This window comes from Delphinus delphis, chromosome 20 (genome assembly GCF_949987515.2).
Source record: "Delphinus delphis chromosome 20, mDelDel1.2, whole genome shotgun sequence".
NCBI lineage: Eukaryota > Metazoa > Chordata > Mammalia > Artiodactyla > Delphinidae > Delphinus > Delphinus delphis.
In genome coordinates this window covers 31,050,575-31,071,782 of record NC_082702.1, presented here as the reverse complement: position 1 = coordinate 31,071,782, position 21,208 = coordinate 31,050,575, and the positions used below count along the sequence as shown (strand labels likewise).

The window sequence follows — 21,208 nt, the reverse complement described above, 5'->3', positions numbered from 1 at the left end:
AATGTTCAGGAAGGGCTGGGGGAAGCCAGTTGGGGAGAAGGAAATAACATTTATTGAACACTTATTATTTAAAAATGTTTAATATACATGATCAGCTTAACTCTTACTGGTGGCACGTTACTGGTTATCCCCATTTTAGAGATGAAGAAAGTGAGACTCAGGTTATCTGAAAGACTTGTTCAGCGTCACACCTTGGTTCATCGCTGAGTGGACATTCCAGAGTTGGAGGAGTCCTGTTGCTCTGTCATACATATACCAGTCAGCACACCTTCTGCATTCAGGTTTTGAACTCTCTGGGAACTCCTGTCCCCGCCATGCTGTCTCCCAGGGCCCCAGCCCTTGCAGATCTGGGCTGCCGCTAATAAAGCTGTCCTAGCATTTTGGACTCAGGAAGGCCTGCTTATTGTCAGCTCTTGGGTTACGTTCACCCAAAGTCCCAAGATCAGTTTCTACCCCTGCCCCCCTACATAGTTCCCTCTCCACCGAGAAAATGAGTTCACAACGTGTTGGGTTCTAGGAACCAAATTAGGTGTTGCCCTGGGCCTCTCGTTTCAGTCCTGACTTGAAAATATGGTTGCGGTTTTACCACCCTGCTTTGTTATACAATGAATTAGAGCGAATTTATGGTTGCCGTCCTTCCTGGCACCCCTTTCGCCCAATCTCTCTGATTGTCAGGAGCTGCCTGCACTCAAGGAGGAGGTTCGCTGTTGCTGGCTGTGCAGAGGAGTTGTGCAATGCTCTGTTTGTGAATGCAGCCCAGCAGTGTTCTATTCAGTGTGACAGCTTCCTACTCTGGAACACACGGCCCTTCACAGGGTGACTGTAAATTATGCAACCCCAGAGCTAAACAATGAGGAGTAGGGGGGAAAAGGAAGGGACAAGCTGGATTTTAGCCTGGATCTGAAATGTGAGTGTGCGGACTTAGGCTACTTGGCGATTGATGGGAGGAAGGTCTTTAGCAGTTGAGAAAAGCCAGGAAGTCCTGTCACAGTGCTACTTGTGAAAGTGGGTTTTACTTTTTAAAAATGTAAATGTTCTTTTCAAACTCTGTTTATCAATTCAAGGAGACTTTTAGAAACTAGGAGAGATGTTTACAAAAGAAAGTAGTCATATGGTGTTACCAAAAGTAATTGAGTGCTGAACACAGTATTTAACCTTTGTCCTGGTGACCCCAAGTCATCATTTTTTGTTATTGCTTTGATGCTAAAAATCAGCAGTTCCCCAAAGGGTAATTGATGTGCAGACTGTTTCTGCCCTAGCCCCCCCCGCCCCCCAGTGGTCCTGGAATGCAATTCATTCTGCTTTGATATGCTTTATGTAACTTTCCGGTCTCTTCACTTGCTGTCATCTGTCACATCTTGCTCTTTCAGTGTTCCTACCTCATACGTTATTCCCCTTCTCTTCTTCTACTCTGAATCTGCAGTGGCCTGGAAAACAAAATGACTGGCTTTGTCACAATAGTGTGTAGGGCAAGAATAAATAGGATATAAGCGAGGACCTGAGGAACTCTTGTAAAGTAGAGTACTTGTGCTTTGGTGCCTGTACCTGGACTTTCTGCGTTTCTGCTTACTTATGACATGGGATTAAGTATGTAAAAATGAATTGGCAACCGTGAAATGCTCTATAAATGTAAGTGATGGTGACAAGGTTGCTCTTGTTGTGCAATCTGCTGCTCAGAGTTCTTCGTTGTCCTTCATGACTCCTGGCAAGGTTTCGATTCACAGAAATTGCTGGACATGTGGCTTCCAGATAAGAGTGATGTACTGTCATTTGTTACAAATGTTGTTGGCCTGACTTTAGCAGCAAGGAGGCTGGTATGAAGAATCTCTGTAGCAGAAGGGCTCTGCTTGGCCCTTTCTGTAAAATGGCATGGGTGTACCACACATGGTCAGGCTGCATGACAGGGTTCCTGGGGAGCCCTCCCCAATGGTGGGCACCAAGGATGTCTGCTCACCTGCACATGAACTTAAGGTCACTCAGCAAAGCCAGGCTGGATGCACTTGCTACTTTTTGGTCAAGACCTGCACTAGCAATTCTTCCAGGGAAGAGGGAATGTGAATTTGGCTATTTTCAGATGTTTATAGTCTTTGCACTGAAGTGTTTGAAACGCTTTGGTTAAAAAGCTTTCCACCAACATTATTGTTCATTCATTTTTTCACTCTTCAGGTATTTATTGAGGTCCTACCGTGTAGGAAAGGGGGATTAAAGAATGCAGAGGGGATGCTACGGTTTTTCAAAGTGGTCAGGGAAGGCCACACCAGAAGATGAAATTGGAGCAAAGACTTGATGGAGGTGAAGGAGCCAGCTGTGTACAGTGGGGAAAGAGTCTTGTAGGCAGAGGGAACAGAAAGCATGAAGGCGCGAAGTCCTGCTCCCGTGAGCCTAGCAGAGCATGCTGCGCGTGGGCTGTTTACAGAGAAGCAGCTTGGGCTGGAGGGTGCCACGCCTGCCTTGGTGTCAGCCCTGCCTGGTTGGAATCCTGGCTGTGCCACCTTCCAGTGAGTAGGTTTGAGGAATGTATGAAGCAGAGTAGAAAATAGTTGGCCCAGCACTAGGCACGTAATAATAATTATGGTTGTTATTCTTTACCAGTTGGCAAACATTTGATATGTGTAGGACTTGTTTCCTCATCTAGGCTGTAACCCTCCTGTGGAGGGAATCCCAATTCCTATTCTGTTCTACCCCACAAGCCAAATAGGTCCATGGTACACAGTGATAATGCGGGGCAAACTTACACCATAAGTAGAGCAAACCATTTACACTGTCATGGGTTTACTCATAAATTGACTGTTGGGTGGGGAAGAAGTTTTCGCAGGGCTTATGTGAAACTCCACTATACGTATTTGATATGTATTATTTGTGTATGTGGGTCCCCAGTGGATTAAGAATGGCTGAGCGTATGAAACCACAGCTTTTTATTGAGCGCTGTTGAGAGGGAAGGGCCTTGCTGCCCGTGCTCCTGTGCGGGAGACTTGCATCTCTGGTTGTCCCACCTCCTCTCTCCATAGCCTAGGCCTGTCCCTCTTCTCCCTTTTCCTACAGATCTTGGAATTTTCAATTCCTTCCCACGGGTGCTAGGGCCAGGTCCAAGCAGTAGAGGAGTGCGCGGCAGGGCTGCAGTGCTAAGCCCTTCCTTCCTACACTAGGGGCAAAAAATCTAAGAGAAATAACATCTTGATCTAGGCAGCGGTTACACATTTTATACATCTATAAAAATCTATTGAGCTGTACACCTAAGATTTATATGTCTTACTATGTGTAAGTTATATTTCAGTTTCTTAAAAGGTAATAATAGTGTGTTTTGTTAAGCAAAGGAAGGTCCAGAAAATTAAGCAACGCTCCTCTGAGTCTATGAGCCTCAGGAGAGTCTGATTCTGTGGGGAGCAGGGAACAGTGATCCGTGGGGAGATATTCGAGTCCTCAGAAGAGAAAGGCATGCCCCACACAGCCTAGTTTTCCCTACTTAGCTGCTAGCATCAGCCATCTGTGAACCTCCCTCATCCCCCACATTTGCAGCTGGGGGTACAGGACTGGCAGGAGATGCCCCAGCACCCACTTTAGATGCCCTGAACTGCCAGCATGTGAGTTCACAGCCACAGTCCTCTCGCCTGCACAAACCTGCCTGCCATTGTGAAGTGCAGGTGCTCAAGTCCTATCTCTGCTGCTTGCCAGGTGAGGAATCAGCAAGTCCTAACCTTCTCTGAGCCTCACGGGGGATGGCGGGTTATCCCCTGTAAAATGGTGATAAGACCTGTGTTATCAGTCTCATATGGTTGCCAGGAGTAGCAGATGAGATCATGGAAGTGAAAGTCTCATATAAACTATCAACAAAGTGGACTCCCAAGCCCAGCTTCTTCCCCCGGGTTTTGAGGGCAGTAAAGCCCAGTGGTTCAGTGTGCAGGCGCTAGAGGCAGACTGGCCTGCCTGGCCCTGCCACTTACTAGCTGCATGACCTTGGCAAGCTGTTTACCCTCCTGTTGCCTCAGTTTCCTCAGTTGCGAAATGGGAATGATGGCAGCACTTGCCCCACAGCTTTGAACTAGGGATTGGATGAGGAAGTCCAGGTAAAAGCACTTGGCTCAGGGCTCAGTTATGCAGCTTGTGTTACCATGGGCAAGGCTCTCTGCTAAACCTTGAGAGGACATCTTTACTGGACAGAAACCGGAAAAAAACAAAAGCAAAAACAGAACAGGTCTTATTTGAATATAACTGCTTCATGAACTAGCTATATTTTCCATGACTGGGGGCTTGAGATTGATTATTTGCTGTATTTGGGAAGTTTTCCATCCTGAAACCTTTAATCTTTCGAGTTTACCTAATACATAGAGGTCCCCTGTGACATGTCCTTGCCTTTAGGAGTTTTTCTGCAGCATCAATTGTGAGCTCTCTGATTTACGATTCAGCGAAAAAGTGACAGACTGGATATTCTTGTTCAATTCAAAGTGATTGCTGCATAGTCATTTTTAACAGGACACCAGATTTAGCTAAACACTTGCAGTAAGGTAGTATGAATATTCAGTTCAGTATGCTGCCTATACAGGCTTGAGCCTCTGTGGCTTTTTGTCGTGAGCCCGGATTCTAAAAACTCATACACAGCTGACATAATGGCTTCTGTGTCGCCTGAGGGGCAAGAGACCTCTGTCATTAGAGTCAAGCATTGACCCTTCCTTCACCCAGTTTTGAAGTGAGTATTTGTAAAGCCCCGGGCTGGAAACTGTAGGAAAATGCAGAGAAGGAGTAAGAAGGCCGATTCATTGAAGGCCTGCCAAGTGCCAGGTGTTTTATATGCATTAAGATTATTTAGTCATCAGACATTACACCGGGAGTTAGGTATTATGACTCCCTTTTTACAGACAAAAAAACTAAAGCAAGGTTAAGTCAGCTGTCCAGGGTCACTGTCTTGGGGTGTAGCCAGGAGGTGATCTCGAGAGCTTTCCTAGGACCCTTGGTTGCACTGTTCTAGGGGTGCCATTCCCATTGTGTTATGTATGACTGACACCCCAGGATCTTATTCCTGAGTAGCTTAAAAATCAAGTAGGAGAGATACAACATACAAGGAAGTTAACAACACATGATGAAGTTCGATAAGGAGCAGAGAACGAGCTCTGTATGTTCCGTGGAGGGAAGAGGCCCTTACTGAGGTGGAGGCAGGGTGGGTGCCAAAAAACTCGTAATCTGAAATCAGTTCTGTTGTGCTTTGCGTTTTGTTCAGGTGTGTATTTCTGATATTTTCGGAATTGCCAAAAACAATTATCAAGCTGTGCCTGGCCCCAGGTGGGCTAGGAAGTCCACTCAAATGTACCACCCCTTCATTTCCTCCCTGTCCTTTGCCGGAGATGGAAGATGCCCCGCTGTACTGAGTAGAGCCGCTCTCCCCTGAAACTGGATGCCCGACTGGCACACACTTTATTGAGCAAGGAGGTGATTTGTATGTGGGCCTCAAATGTCTTTCCTGGTTGGTGGGGATGGACCATCACCCACCCTTTGGGTTCTTCCAGGGGTGTGAGTGGTAGGGAAGGGTAGGAAATGAGGTACCAACGTCAGTGGAGAAATCAAAAGCAGAGCATTAATGTTCTACGGCAGTTAAGTTTGGCAAGAAAGGTCCCAGCATAAAACTGCACAAAATGAGAGATGATGAGACCTGATGGTGAACTAGGGGCCCAGCCATGCTATCCACCGTGATAACTGGATCCATGAGCCAGCTTAAGAAGGGCATTTGCTTTGCTCCCAAGACAGCTCAGCAGCGACTTGCCGACTCCCTGTGGCCTGATTCCCTAGGACAGCCTCCAGGTTCTGCATGATCTGGCCCCTGCCTACCCCTCCAGGCTCTTCCCTTGCCGGTCGCCTTGCCTCCTTCTGTGCTTGAACCACACTGATCTTTCTTCAGTTTCTGAAACAGACTCTGTGTGCTCTCTTTTATCTCCAGGACTTTGTCCATGCTGGGCCCTATTCATGGAGCGCTTTTTACCCCACTCTTTGCCTGCCCAAATCCCACTCACCATCCAGGCCTCAGCAGAGATGTCACTTCACAGAAGCCTTCTCTGAACCCTAGGCCACTGGCATTTCCATTGCACATTGAACAGACCGACCCACTGCTCCTTCTGTTGTCTTTCCATGGTTGGTGTGCACCCACACCATTTTTAATATGTGAAAGACACCGCTTTGAGGGAATGTGCAGAGTTGGAGCCATTCCTTGTGTCCACCCCCAGCCACACCTCTGAGCTGACCCACTCCAGAGAGCAGTCACTCAACCCTTGGGTCACTGTGGGCCATGACCACCTAATGTCAAGGCCTCAGTTGCTGGTGGAGATGTGGTGGACTCGGGGAGGGTACTGGTGCCCGATCACCACAGCGTTCCCATCCCATGGGATCTTGAGTTGAAACACCACACTGGGTTAAGATCTGCTATGATTTATCCTTCCTATTCCCCTGCCTTCCTGGAGCTCCAGAGACCTTCTGGCAGTGACTTCTCACCTAACCTTCCCCTCTCTGGCAAGACCCCAACTTAGGGAGGAGGCTCTTGTGTGGTTCAGAAGCCAGTCAGTCTTGGAAAGCTGAGGTGCCCCATCGCATCTCTGTTCTTGCTTCCACTTTCTCACAGCAAAAGGCTTCCTGAGGGGCCCTTGAGTTGGTCAGAGCATCACGACTGCAGTTGCCTTCCAGAAAACCAGAGGTCTTTAAAGACTTTTTTGTGTGTCAGATAATAAGAGATCTTTCCTTCTCCCACCCTATGCCCCATCCCCCAGATAAAGATACTAATACACAAAGAGGAAACTTAACTTTTCCTAGGTCAAGGAACATACCACAAGCTAAGACTTGAACCAACATCTCTTGACCATTGATGCAGGCCCTTGTCCATTGCCATGTTCTGCTTTTTGTGTGGCTCTGTCATGGCTCTGACTTCCTCTGTTCTCTGGAAGAATCCTGAAGCCCCCAGCCTGTGAAATAGCCCCTGAGAGAGAAACATCTGGAGGTGTGTACCAAAGGACCCAGAGCAGCAGGAAAACCTACCGCATGGCTCCTGTCAGTAGGGTAGGCCTTGGTGCCTTGGGCCCTCCAAGGCCTGAGAATTTGAGTTTCTGGAACTAGAGGAGGACCAGGTCAGTCCAGATATCCAATAGAACACAGGAAACGTTTATGTCATCCTGATGCTGAGAAACAATAGGACTGGAATGGTAGCCCCAGAAACACAACAGGAAAGGCAGAAGATGACAAAGCTCCCCATAGCTCCTTGGACAGCCATGCAGGACAAATGGCTCTGGCCTCTTTTTGCCGGTAAACTGAAGTTGGAGGCAGACCTGGGACCAGAACTGTAGGCCTCCTAGCCTGGGGGTCTGCCGTCATATCCACCTGCCTGCAAAAATTCACCCTCACCTCCCCCAGGCACCCTTTCCTCCCCCCATGAAGAAATCACCTCGGAGGGTGCTTTCAAAATCATTCTTTTAAAAATCATTTACTGGGACTTCCCTGGTGGCGCAGTGGTTAAGAATCTGCCTGCCAATGCAGGGGACACAGGTTCGGTCTCTGGTCCGGGAAGATCCCACATGCCGCGGAGAAACTAAGCCCGTGCACCACAACTACTGAGCCCTCGTGCCACAACTGCTGAAGCCTGCGCACCTAGAGCCCGTGCTCTGCGACAAGAGAAGCCACTGCAATGAGAAGCCCGCGCACCGCAACAAAGAGTAGCCCCCGCTCGCCGCAACTAGAGAAAGCTCGTGTGCAGCAACGAAGACCCAATGCAGCCAAAAATAAATAAATAAAATAAATAAATTTATTAAAAAAAAATCATTTACTAAGAGCCTACTGTGGCCAGGTTCCATGACAGTTCCAGGCTACCAGAACAGAATGATACTTGAACTTTGTCCTGTAAGTGTTCATCAGAGCCTCCTGGAGGAGTATAGTTCCTAAAACCAGCATTCTTAATGTCTTTTGGGTCACAGACTCCTTTGAGAAACTGATGGAAGCTATGAAGAGTCTCCTCAGAAAAATGCTCCTGCATTTTTTTGCATTTGTAAAAACAGTATTTGTATATGGGGGTTAATAGTCTCCCAAAGGCAGTCCGTGGATCCGCCACACCTGGGCTTGATGGCAGATTAAGAAGGTCCGGACCAGATAATGAGATTATAGCCTTGTTCTTTGAGAACAGTTGTTAATTCTCCAAAGGCAGCTTGTCATAGTGAACAGAGGATGGAAGCACGGGTCTGACTTTGTGGTCATCATTATTATTTTGGCAAAGGTGTACATGCGCCAGTGTCCTGTGATCTTTAATTTTTCATCCCGCCCAGGGTGTGAGAGGAAACCAAGGCAGAGGGAAGGGTGACCAGCACCAGAGGCAGCGATGATGCTCAGAGAGAATGTAGCCATTGGACCCAAGCCTCTGCTTCTGGGGGTGGGGAGAAGTAGGCCAGGTGGGGTGTGGGAGAAACTTAGGAAAAAAGCCAGGAGTCAAGCACAGAAGTTTTGCAATGGGATTTAACAGGGTTTTAAAGAGAGCTCAACTTTGAGATGAACAGGAGGTTTAGAAAGCCTTTATAAGGTCTTCCTAAGTGATGCTGACAGCTAAGAGTGGCATGCCCCTGAGAGTCTATGATTATCTCGAAGGAGAGATCTTTCTGGGAGCCTTATTAAGAACAGAGCATGTCAGTGGGAGGGAGCAGCAACGTGTTCACAGCTCTGGAGGGCAAGTGAGGCAGCCTCCTCTATTTGCAACAAGCTTTGCAGTCCTTTTCCATTATTTCTGCAACAGACCATGGGGTTGGTAGAGGACCCCCTTGCTCCCTAGAAATTGTAGAACACTAGGGTTGTTAGCGCAGGACATAGTAGGCTGCCCGTCTAAAGGTATCCTTAAAATAAACCCTTAAAAAATAATAAAATAAAATAAGCCCTTAATTGGGCCTGGGGTTCGCCCCTCTACAGCCAGGGTGATGTGACAATCTAGATTAGAATGCGCCCTCCCCCAACCCCCATCCCCCACCAAACTCTGGAGCCCTGGAATTCCCTGGATTGGTGGCCTCCAAAAGAGCATGAAAGCCGTTGCCCCTGTGAGATCTTATTCCTTTCATGTGTGCTTACCAGGTGCAGGGAATTCTGTCAGCCCCGCTGAAGGCTTGAGGCTCACCCTGGAGCCTGGCAACCTGTGCTTCCATCTTAGGTGGAAATGCAGAAATGGAGTGAGCAGAGGATAAACCCAGAAGAGCCAGGTCCGGGAGAGCAAGAGAGCGTGTAGTCCAGTCCCTTCATTTGATACATGGGGAAACAGTGCAACATAGCTTTGCTGCTAGATTGTAACAGCTGATGAGGAGGGTGACAATAGTAGTACCATATTTTGAGCACTTGCTGTGTACCAGGCGTCGTGAGAGTTATCTCAGGCACTCTCCATGAGATGAGCATCACAGCATGGTTGAGTGTCCATGTTATGCACAAAGGTCCTACATAGAATGTGGGCCCTGGAGCCCCAGCACCCAGCTCCAACACCTGGGTGTATAGAAACTATATTAGTTTTCTCTTGCTGCTGTTCCATATTACCACAAGTTTCATGGCTTAAAACAATACACATTTATTCTCTTAGCGTGCTTTAGGTCAGAAGTCTGGTACAGGTCTCATCAGACTAAAATCAAGGTATTGGCAGTCTGTGTTCCTTTCTGGAGTCCGTAGGGAGAATTTGTTTCTTAATCTTAGGGATTGTTGGTGGAATTCAGTTCCTTGCAGTTGTAGGAGTCCCCCTCTTCTTCTTGGTTGTAAACCGAGGGCTGTCCCCAACTTCTGGAGGCCACCACATTCCTTGGCTTGTGGTCCCTTTCCTCCATCTTAGTGCCAGAAGTGGTGAGTCGAGTCCTGCTTCATCACGCCTCTCTGATCCCTCTTCTAGATTTGCATCTCTCTCTGACCCAATTGGGAGAGGTCCTCTGCTTTTAAGGACTCGTGTGATTAGATTGGGCCTATCTGGATAATCCAGGATAATCTCCTCTTCTCAGTGTCCATAACCTTGATGGCATCTGCAAAGCCTCTTTTGCAAGGTTCCAGGGATTAGGGTGTGGCCATCTTTGGGAAGGGCATTATTCTGCCTATCACAGTGACCTAGGGAAAAGTGCTTGAATTTTTGGTTTTGTTAAGTGAGGAAGACGATGGTACCCGCCTTTGGCTTATGAGGATCAGTCCTGGCACATTGGTAAATGCTTATTTGGTGTTAGCTGTGGGAATTGTTACCAAACCTGTTTTATTTTGAGGAAACTGAGACTTGGAGATGTTAAGTAACTTGACAAGGGATAAGATTCAAAACTCCTTGAGGGAAAGGACTGCATTTTATCCATCTCTTTCATCCCCCAACACAGTGCCTGGCCCAGAAAAGATGCTCAGGGAATGTATGTTGGATGAATGACTGAGGACCAGAAAGAATGAATGAATTGTATGAGCACCATTAGAGATGGAGGGACTCTGAGAGGTCACCAGTCCCAGCCCCTCGTTTCACAGCTGAGAATCCGAGGCTCAGTGGGGAAGGACGCTGCCTCCGGTGATGCCTCAGGGAATGGTAGAGCCCAAAATGTAGCCTGTGACTCCCTGACTAGTACGTCTTCCTCTGCATCAAGCTGTATTCACTTCTGTCGGGCTTTCTAGACCCTGTGGTCTCAGCTAAGCTGGAGGCCAGTCCCATGGGATAGAGGTGTTGAACCTGACCCTGGCCCAGCCTTGGAGAGAGGAACTAACAGACAAGTGAGAGCTCCCGTTCTTTCTTCCTGGAGGTGGCCTTTGGCAAGGCCTTTCTGTAGTTTGTTCCTCAGGCTTCTGTAGATTTCCGGCGGCAGCGACCCAGTAGGACAGCAAGCAGATGCCTGACTCACTCTTGCCCACATCAGTGCCCCTCTGCTTTGACATAAGGCTGCATGGCATCGTCAGGGGACCTGGGGGTAGTCTGCTCACTTATACTTACAGTGTGATGGAACCAGGGACCATTTGGCTCCTTGGGACTCGGTTGCCCCATCTCTAACCCATCTGGACACCTCCAGGGTCCCAAGTGAACCCTGCATTTCAAGACCCTTTCAGAGAGATGCCTGGAAAACATTCACATCACACTGAGGGACAGAGATGCACTGTCGTCTCCAGGGCTCCCTGGCTCTGCTTAGGCTGAGTGCAGCTCGGCGGCCAATGAGATCTTTCTGGGCAGCTGGTAGTGTCCCCTCTCTTCACAAGAGCCGGCTAAAGCGGGATGGGGTGGTGCCCCATATCTCTGGGCCCTCCGCTGTGCCAGGCTGTCCCTGACACGAGGCAGCCACAGGGAAAGCGTTATATCACTGTAGAGCAGAATGTAGCATTTATGCTGTCTCATTGGAATGAGGGCTTTGTCGTTGTATCTGGTTCTTTGAGGAGAGTTGAGCAAAGTCACAATTGTTCTTTTCTGGGCAAGAAATGTCAGGTGTTACAATGTCAGGGGTACCAGGTAACTCATGGAGGAATGGAAGGTATGGTGGGTGGTACCATGAAAAGGATTCTAATGTGTTCCTACTGTATGCCAGGCCTGGGCTCGGCACTTACTTTGATTCACAGTAATCCCTTGAGGCAGGTATGATTTTGCTAGCTTTACAGATGAGGAAATGAAGGTTTGGAAGTGCTGACTCCCTGGTCACCTGGAGGGTACTAACAGGAATTATTTGGCCTGTAACTAGTTGAATCTGAGCTTTACTTGGTTGTCAGGTTAGCACCGAGGTATGTGCTTTCTGATGGGGCCGGAGCATCTTCCCTGCCTTCTAATGGGAGGATGGAGTCCACTCTAGCAGAGAGGGAATGGGTTAATCAGTGGCCTAATAATCATAGCCCCATTTATTAGTAATGACATGTCTGCTGTGTGTACTGTTCTAGCACTGGTAATGTGGCTGTAAAAGGAAGAGCCGGAGTCTTTGCCCTTAGGGAGCTGCCATTCTAGTTTCAGGAAGACCTACAAACACACAAATAATAAACTGCAGGTACTGAAGGCCATCCAGAGAGTAAAAGAGGGAAGTGTGATGGAGGCTAGCTGGGGGGCTGCTTTAGCTAAGGTGGTCAGGGGACATCTTCCTTAAGGAATGAAATCTGAGCGTAGACTCCAGTGGTGAGAAAGGGGCAGCCATGCAGAGACCTGGGGAAAGAACTTTCCAAACAGAAGGAACAGGATAGTGGTGAGCATGTGATAACCCGGAGACGGGCTGCCAGGGTGGCTGAAGCCAGGCGAGTGAGGGAGAAGGGGGAGGGGAGGGAGCTCTGGGAGGGGCCGGTAGGGCCTCAGGAAGTCTTTCTGAGCCTGTTGAGAAGCCCTTGGAGGGAGTTAATTAGAAGAAAGCTATGCTCTGATTTTTACTTGGAAAGTTCACTCTGGCTGCTCTGGGGAGGATGGCAGTGGAGGGGCAAGAAAGGAAGCAGGGTGACAGGAAGAAGGCCATCGTGGTCTTCCAGGTGGGTGACAGGTAGTGGCAACTGGGACCTGGTAGTGGACTGTGAGAAATTACTGGAATCAGGCTATTTTGGAGGTAGAGTCAATAGGGCTTACATATAATTAGGACAGTGGAATGCTGGTAAGCTAGCCAGGGTGTAGTGTGCCAGTTTCTGTGGTGTAATATTCCCATCATGGCTGATTCCAGGCTACCAACCTCGCAGTGGATGATGCAGTTAGCTCTTGTGAGCACGACTGAGCCAGCTCCAGTGCACTCCCCGGTTCGGCTGTGGGATCCCTGGGTCTTTGGTCTGCGCATCTGGGTGGTAGTGATGCTGTCCACTGAGGTGGGAAAGATCAGAGGTCGAGAGAAAGAGGCTGGGGCTGGGGAAAACAGTTCTGTTCTGGCCATGTTAAATTTTAGATGCATGTATTAAACAGCCTTTTTTGTAAGTTCTGGGCAATTGCATGCTTTACCTCATTTTAATGCTAGTCCCTCCGATACCTATCTATGAGTTTGGTGGTTTCTCCATTTATGGAACAATAAAAGAGGCCAAGAAATTGAACTGAAGTTGTACAGCCAGTGAATGGCAGAGCTGAGTTTGAACTTAGTTGGTTTGATGTCACCCCAAGAGTCTAACCACTGCACACACTGCCCTCCAGAAACCACCCCATCCTCAGCGCCACGCTACTGTTCTTAGGATGTTAAAAGTGGGTCTTTAGAAAGTTTTGGAACAGTCTTCAGACCAGAGATTACGGTATGGTTACCCACAGACCTCACCCACCCTCAGCTGTGTTGTATGGGGTGGGCTTTTTCGATGAGGGGGACCTTTTCTTGTTGGAATCATTTTGTTTTATTGGCCTGTACAGTGTTAAAAAAAAATAGAAGAAGAACGACAGACATGTAATTCATCTCGCCTTAGACGAGAGTGTATTCTCTGGCTGCCACCCTCAGGCTCCTCCATTCCCTCCTGTCTCACCACCTTCCCGCTTTACACACGTGTTACTTGCTCGGCCCAGGAAGCATTGAGGTTTCCCTTGCTCGGGAGGAACGCAGCTGTGGTGGCCTCCGCAGGCTAGCTCTCGGCTTGGTCCTCGCACATCAGGGAGTGAGCTGTGAGGCTCCTGTCCCGACTCCCAGGCCTGAGCCTGGCCTGGGGCTTGAGGAGTATTTGATCTGCACCCTCAGCTGCTCCCTTCTTGGCCAGCACCATCCACTGGAGGCACCACTGTACTTGAGCGGCGAGAACTGTGATTGTTCTGACTCAGTAAATACTGAACCTATCCCACCTCTTTCCCTGGCTGTATTACTATTAATTTGCTAACAAAATGAGACATGGGGGCATTGTTTGTCTCCATCAGCAGCCTTTTGACCTTTCTCGCTGGTGATACAATCAATGAAATGGTACACTTCAGCATCGCCAGGCGTGGCTGGAGCTGAGTGAAATCTGCGGTCAGGGAGGCCGAGGGGAGTGCACAGCCCGCTGTGGTGGCTGCATCTGCCTGGCTCCCCTGGACCAAGAGGGCCGTGCTGGGCTGTGTTACCCGAAGCAGCATAGCAGGATTGGCTGGAAGGTGTCACCCAGAGTTGGCATGACCAGTCGGCCCTGAGCACTGCTCTGGAGCTGATGGCACTTTCCTGAGCCAGGGAGGGAGGCCAGCCTTCCTGCATCTGGGCAGGTTCTCGCATTCCAAGTGCAACTGGCGAGGAGAGTTCCCCCCGGGCTTGGTCAGGGCCCCTGCCAGGCTGGAATAGGGTAGGTAGAGACTCACCTAGGGAGCAGCAGGGCTTTGCAGGCATTTCGGACTTTGCACGTCTTTAGTAAAAGATATTTAAGTCTGTAACCCCAATACATGTATTTTTATATTATGTATATTAAAATGCATAAGGACAAAAAGAAAAATAGAAAAGTTAACTAAAAATTATAACTGGAAATAACACTTTCTCCCATGCGCCCATGGGTCACGGCGGTGTCCTCCCTCCCTTCTGCTGGCCTAGGGCTAGTGCAGTGGGAAGAGCACCAGGGGCTCAGAAACCTGGGTGCCGAGTCCCAGGTCTGCTTATTAATCTGCTGCACGCTGTCTCCTCGCCTCACCGCCTTGCTTCCTTCAGGTCTGTGTAAATGTCACTTTCTTAGGTCTTTTCACCCCACCCCACCCTATGTAAATTAACATCCCAGCCCACTCCCTTACCGTGCTTTGTGTTTCCTGAAAGTACTTACTGCTACCTGGTGTGTTTATATATTTTTGTTTGTTTGTTGTCTGTCTTCCCCCATGTATGCTCCAGGGGAGCAGGGGTTTTCTGTTCTCTGTGGTATGCCTGGCACAGAGTAGGAACTCAATAAATATTTGTTGGTTGAACGAATTAACCTTCTCTGTATAAGGTAATGCTGCTCAGTGAACTTTTGTGTTGGAGGAGAAATGACAAATGACTTAAGTGGTTGAAAGGAGGATTTAGAGGGTAGAAGTGGAATTGTTTTAAGGGATGTCTGCTTTGTTGGAAGACATCACTGTTGCCTTTACCCATGGTTGGGGGACAGGAGCTACAAGTAATTGGATCTCTGCTGACTACCAGGAGTTCTAGGAGATGTTCTAGGAGTTCTATGTCCATGTTCTAGGAGATGATAGCTAGGTAGGTAGGTAGGTAGATAAAAAGAAAGAATTTACTCTTCACAATAACCCAATGAGGTAAATTCATTATCTCCATTTTACAGATTTAAACAAAACAAACCAACCAAACAAACAAACAAAAACAAACTTGAGGCCCAGAAACTCAAGTGCATCTAACCCCAAAGTGCCTAAAACCATGGCTGGCACAGGTCAGACACCCAGTGAGTATGTGTGGAATGAAAGAAAGCCCAAGTATATATACCCCTAAAGCTTCTCAAGCTTTTGTACTAAGTAGCCCTTGTGGAAGAGGCTGGTAAGTGTGCGCCCAGGAAGGTCAAAGGGCATCACCTGAAGCAGCCCACCTCAAGCTCAGAGATTCTTTGATATCTGGCTTTTTATTTTAAAAATTAATGTGAATTTTTGCATTTCCTTTATATTATAAAACAAACCCCTCTTTATACTATAAAAACGACGCTTTCGATTATTTAGCAACTTACATAATTTCTTCAAACACTCCAATTGAAACTGCTGCTCTGCGTTTAGCTCGTGGGTGGTATGCTCCTGGTGTGAGTTTTATACACCCAGGAGTCGTTCAGCCCAGTGTGCAGGGGCCCCAGTGGAGCCTGGTGTGGGACCTGGTCTCTTCCACGGCCCTCAGCAGGATCTCATGCTGCTTGTCCCTGTGTAAACATGGCTTGTCCAGAGGAAACGGGATGTTCGCTTCCAAGCCTGGGCCATCTGTTGTTTCAGACCTGGATGGTGGCTGCACCTGGGCAAACGGGGCCTTCAGCAAACAGTGCCTTGCCGGCCCCCTGATAAGGGGTTGCCTCCCAAGCAGATTTTATAGCTCTGCCCTTCATCCCCAGTCAGAGAGCGGGCAGGGAGAGTATAAGATATCCCTGAAACTGTCGGAATAATCTTTATGGTCTGTTTTATATAAACCAGAGGTCCAGTGTGGTGTGTGAAATGGACCACTGAGACTCGGCCCACAAGACTTTGGTGTCAGAGAGCCAAGGGCCTCCCAGAAGGACCTCTTTTTGGGCTAACGCTTCAGCGACTGCGTTTGCAGTTATTCTCTCCAGTGTGGGAGTGAAGGTGTTTCACTTCACTCCCACAGAAACCATAAGGTTTCTTCACTCTCTGTGTCTTTGTTTGCCTCTTCCCGGAAACCCAGTTTGTGCCAGTCCAGAGTCATACAGTGGTTTAGAACTGGAAGGGCTCTTAGAGACCATCCAGCCCTCGCATTTCACAGATGGGAAACTGAGGCCCAGAGATAGAAAGGGAGGCCCAGCCCCACCGTAATCTGCCAGTCTGCACCCTCACAGTCCAGGGCTGTGGAGTTGGGGCCCTGGATGTCTGTCTCTGTAGGGAAACAGCTGATGCTTTGTTCACTTTCCTTGTCTTGTTAACCTCCACCCCACGGATACATCACAAAGCCAGGTCCCAAAGACAGCAAGAGGTGAGAAGAATGAGGGTGTTCAGGTCCACAAAGAGGATGCTACCGTGACCTGGGCAGTTTGGCTTACTCTCTCTGTGAAGGGCTTGGCTGGTTCCTGCTCAGACCCAGCTCCATGTTCAGGTCCTGACACTCTGAAACCCAGGGTGGCTGGCTTTGAGAGCCATTTGGAATGGGCTCAGAGCAGACTCACCCTTACCCAGGGAAGGGACTCCCTTCGTTCAGGTCTCTGCCCAAGTGCCACCTCCTCCAAGAGGCCTTCCATGATTCCCTGCCTTTTAAAATAGCATTCCTCATCACTCACTGTTCCCATACTCTGCTTTAATTCTTCACTTATGACCACCTCTCGTGTGCTTTTTTGTTCATTTTCTGTTTTCCCTTTCTAGAATATACATCCCCTGAGAGCCCAGTCCAGGTCTGTTTTGTTCACTGCCGTATCCCCAGAACATAGAAGAGCACCTGACATGTTTTGTGTGCTTAATAAATACTTGTTGACTGAATAAAAGGAGGACTGGGGGCTCATGGGGAATAGGAAGAACTGGGTACAATGTGAGGATACTGGGAAGACGTGGAACGGACAGGAAGGAAGTGTGTGGGCCTAGGGGCCTTGCAGGACACGGAGCACCTGGAGGTGCTTATGGACTAGGGAGCACGGAGAACTGGGAAGGAGAGGCAGTGACGGGAGTGGGGATTGGGACTGGATCAGGGAAGAGAGTGGACACAGCCTACCCTCTGAACCACCTAAACAAACCTGAACACAGACTGTGCACAGAGCTGCTTCAGGGGGCTCATCTGTGATTCTTTCCAAAGTCACCAGGCTTGATACTAGGTACTGGCATCTGAGGTCAAGTGTTTTTGATTCCTTGGTGGCCCAACCTATATTTCTGCAGGGTCCTCTGCTCCTTTGAGGCTTGATACCCTTCCCGTTCTGCAGGGCAGGGCCCCTGGCAAGGTGGCACCTGGTCTCAGAAGACAGATGTGTCTCAGTTACAGTGTCGTCCCCAGGGCTGCCCATCAGCACTTCCCCCATTTAGGTGGCAGGGCAGAGTGAGAAATACAATGTGGGAGCTGGAGGGGCCCCCAGAAAATTTGGTCCATTCCCATCTATTGCAGAAGGGTGAGTGTGGACCGGACTGATGCCCAGAGAGGGTAAAGGACCTACCTAAGGGCACACAGCAAGACAGTGGAAGAACCCAGTCTAGAACCTTCTTTTTTTTGTTCTTACTTTACTATTGCTTATCTTTTGGTGGTCCTCCTTTCTACAGCCTCCCCTAAAAAAAAAAAAAAAAAAAAAATCCCTGAAACCCTGACGGAAGGACATCCTGATGCCTACTCTGACATGTTTGACCCTCTGAAGCCTCGTAACTCTGAGGTGTTGCTGGAGAAATTCATGCATCTTCAAAAATGTGCCCAGTAAGAAAAACGGTGCTTCTGGCAGAGAAAGTGGTTCCAGTGAGTCAAGCGTTTCCCAGGTTCATATTCCTTGGATTTCTGGTTTCACGAGCTTTTAATATTTGTTCTACATCTCCCTCTAAAATCGTTGTACGGTCAAGTAAGAAAATGCTACCTCCTGTATCCCCATCTTGGAGAGACACAATGGTCTTTAGCGTATTAAATGCTCTGAGAAGTTCTGTAGTTAAAAAGAACAACAACAAACCCAGCAGCTCTTTTTACATAATTCAGAGTTTCCCACACTTGTTTGACCTCAGAACTCATGAAAAACTGTTGGCCTCTCACAGAGCTGGTCTTGCCCCAGCCACAGACCAACTAGATCGCTCACGCAAGGTAATACCCAACTTTTACTCTTTATTTGATACACTCCTGTTTTTTTAAAACTTTAATCATAAAATATATTTGAAAAAATAGGTCATAAAGGACTTTACAAAAGGGGTGAGGGTGGAGTGCCCTCCCACCAGCTTCTTCTAACTAGAAGGACAGAAGAAAGTTTCACAAGGATTATCTCCTCTTCTTTATATCCTCGTGATTCTGTTTTTATTGTCCTCAGAAAGCCTACCGGCACTTGCCATTTTGTGAGTAAAACACGTCCTCTACAGAAATGGCTTTCAAAACAGGCCAAAAAGAATTCCCCATCAGGAAATGGTATCAGTGACTGTCACATAGCTCGGGAGGCAGAGTATCAGAGTGTTTTAAGTGGGTTTGAATCCTGCCATCACCATGAAATGTTACTTCCTCTGTCTTTCTGTTTCCTCCTCTCTTACGTGGGGTGCTCATAGTAGGGCCTGTGAGCCTAAGGTTGTCTTGAGGATTACACAAGATCCATGTGGAGCATTTACAGTGGTGTCCGGTGCAAAGCCAGTGCTTACTGAGAGCTCACCTATTAATATCACTATCACCGCAGTGAGAGCTGTGTGTAGGCAACAACTTTGTTTTGTTTGCTTCTGTACCCCTGGTGTCTAGAACAGGGGCTGGCACATAGTTGATGCTTAGTAAAGACTGATTGAATGACTGAGAAAATGAATGGATGGCCTTCCCTGTATGGAGAGCAAAGCACATTTCTGAGAGTCAGATTCCAGCAGAGTAGGTGCCAGGGTAAAAGTGAGCGGCTTTCCGCAGGGCGAGGCTGTTGTTTCCTCTGCCTTGTCCTCCCTGCACGTGAATGAGGAGCCAGCACCCGAGAGGATGCAAGTCTCGGCGTGGAACTCAGAAGTAGAGCGTGAGGTGATCTCCTGGAAGGTGACAGTGTCATCTGAACATTTCGGGCCTTGAGGTTCCAAGCCTTGTGGATTTCTGTTCCTGGTTACTGTGCAAGGTCTGTGTTTGTCCCAGCCAGAGAGTGGCCAGCAGAACTGCTTACCTTGGGAGTGCCACAGGAAATTTGCTGCCTGGGGAGCTGCTTTGGAAGGGGAAGTGCCCCCGGCTGTTCAAGGGGGACCGAGAGTCCCTTGGCCACCTTGACACCCTTGCCCCGCAAACGCTCCACATTCCCTCCTCTGCGAGTTGGCACCACAAAATGGCATGCGAACCCTTGGCCTGCTGATGTTGACTTTACCCTCTCTTGAGAAAACAAGACCAAGGCACTGGACCAAAATAAGCAGCCCAGACACGGTGCTAACCCGGCTCTGCCGGGAAGCCTGATATTGATTTGCCCCTGGCCTCTCTTTGCCTTCAGTAACCTAAGGTCTGCTAAGCTGGGAGGTTGACTCCACTACATTCCCTCCAGACACCCACACCCGCATTGTTTTTATTCTTGAAGGAGTCCGGGGTTACCTAGAGTTAGGGACTTTTAAGGACTGTGAGTGGCCCAACCCACCTGGTCTCTGGCTGGAGGTGAGCGGTCACACCCCTGTCCTACCCTCTCTGGCTGGAGGACTCAATAGCAACCAGTCTAGGGAGCAGCAAAGGCCTGAGCAGAACTTTTGTGACCAATCAGGTTCATGACCTTGGCCCCCTGGCCCAGAATGTCCTTAGGCTGGGGATACTTATGGCTGGGGAGGGGGGCAGATCTCTGGGGAGGGGTGGCCTGCCGCTGAATGCTGTCTTTCAGGAAGTATGGCTGGAAAGAGAGGTTACTGTGATTCAGCCAGGCCTGCAGTTCCTCAGGCTCTCCCATGGGGTTCTGATAGCCAGTTTGGGGAGATCTCACCAAAGGCAAAAGCCTGGATGAGCCTGTGAGCTGTTTCAAAGCTGATGTAGTTCTCAGTTCTGCAGCTCCCATTTTCCCCACTCCCGGGCTCGTTTGCTATACCCAGAGGGTGTTCCGTGAGGGGATAGGAGTTCTTGAGGTCCAAATAGGACCAGCACTCCCTTCTACCCTCCCTGCAACGCGCCTGGTCTAATGACCACAGTGGGTGTGCAGGGGGCCCCTTCTAACTCAAAGATTCTCCAGGAGAGCACATTTTAGCCCTAGGAATTGAGGAAACCAGTCTGCCTCTCTCCCCATGGTCATCTGTCTGTGTCAGAAACCTGTTTGCCTTGGAGTGGCAAGCACAAGGCCATCTGCAGCTGCCCTGCACCTGGCTAGTTAATGTTCAGCCACCTGCTTGCCCGGAAAATGTTATCCATGTCTCTCTCCCCACCGACTCATCAGAGAGTTTAAATGTAGCTCCAGTGCTTGAGTTCTAGAAATGACACCTCTTCTCTGACTGGGCAGACATACTTAGCCACAGCTTACAGCTCTCAGGATGCTGTTGGAGGTGGGGGAAAGGGTGTTAAGGTCATGCTCTCTTGAGGGCTAATGACTGAGGTGCAATATTTCCTCTAGCATTTGGCTCCCTCAAAGAAATTCAGTACTTCCCTCTGATTGCAGGGGGCTTTAGGATATTAATAAAAGGCTCAGTCCATACAGATCATCCGACGACTTGATAGAGATTTAGACTCTTAGAGAAGACAGGAGCTTAGAAGAGCATGCAGCCCGGCACATTTACAGATGAGGAAGCTGATGCCTGCAGAGACCACAAGGACGTAGAGAGTGCTAGTGCACCTGGAGGGCAGCCCAGGTGAGCATCCTCCACTCCCGCAGCCTCTGCCCATCCACCGTTTCCCCTTGGCTCCTTTAGAGCACACACCAATCTAAAACTTGTTTCCAAAGGTGGTGCTTGTGGTGGAATGCTTGCTAAGAGAGAACCTTCCATTTTCCATGGGATTTTGATGGATTTGTGGAGTATGCCTAGCCCTCCTCTGGCCTCCCTGGCTGTCCTGCTGTGTAGACTGCAGTCTCTTTGTCCTTCACCGTCTGCCCCCATCACCCAGCTCTCTGCTGGGGCTAAGAAAGAGTAACCCCA

General features: G+C 48.8%; 1 protein-coding gene across 4 annotated transcripts in view; it reads left to right on the top strand.

The window, feature by feature from the left end:
• The window catches only part of GNAO1 (G protein subunit alpha o1), a 167,082-nt gene that overhangs the window by 19,378 nt on the left and 126,496 nt on the right, over positions 1-21,208 (top strand). The window contains exon 1 of one of the 4 annotated variants that reach the window (XM_059999617.1): positions 20,554-20,923. The exons of the other annotated variants lie outside the window; for them this stretch is intronic. Within the exon in view, the coding sequence (XP_059855600.1) occupies positions 20,832-20,923 (92 nt within the window). The 5' untranslated portion in view covers positions 20,554-20,831. Of the gene's footprint in view, positions 1-20,553; positions 20,924-21,208 lie in introns of those variants that run through there. 4 annotated transcript variants of the gene reach the window in all.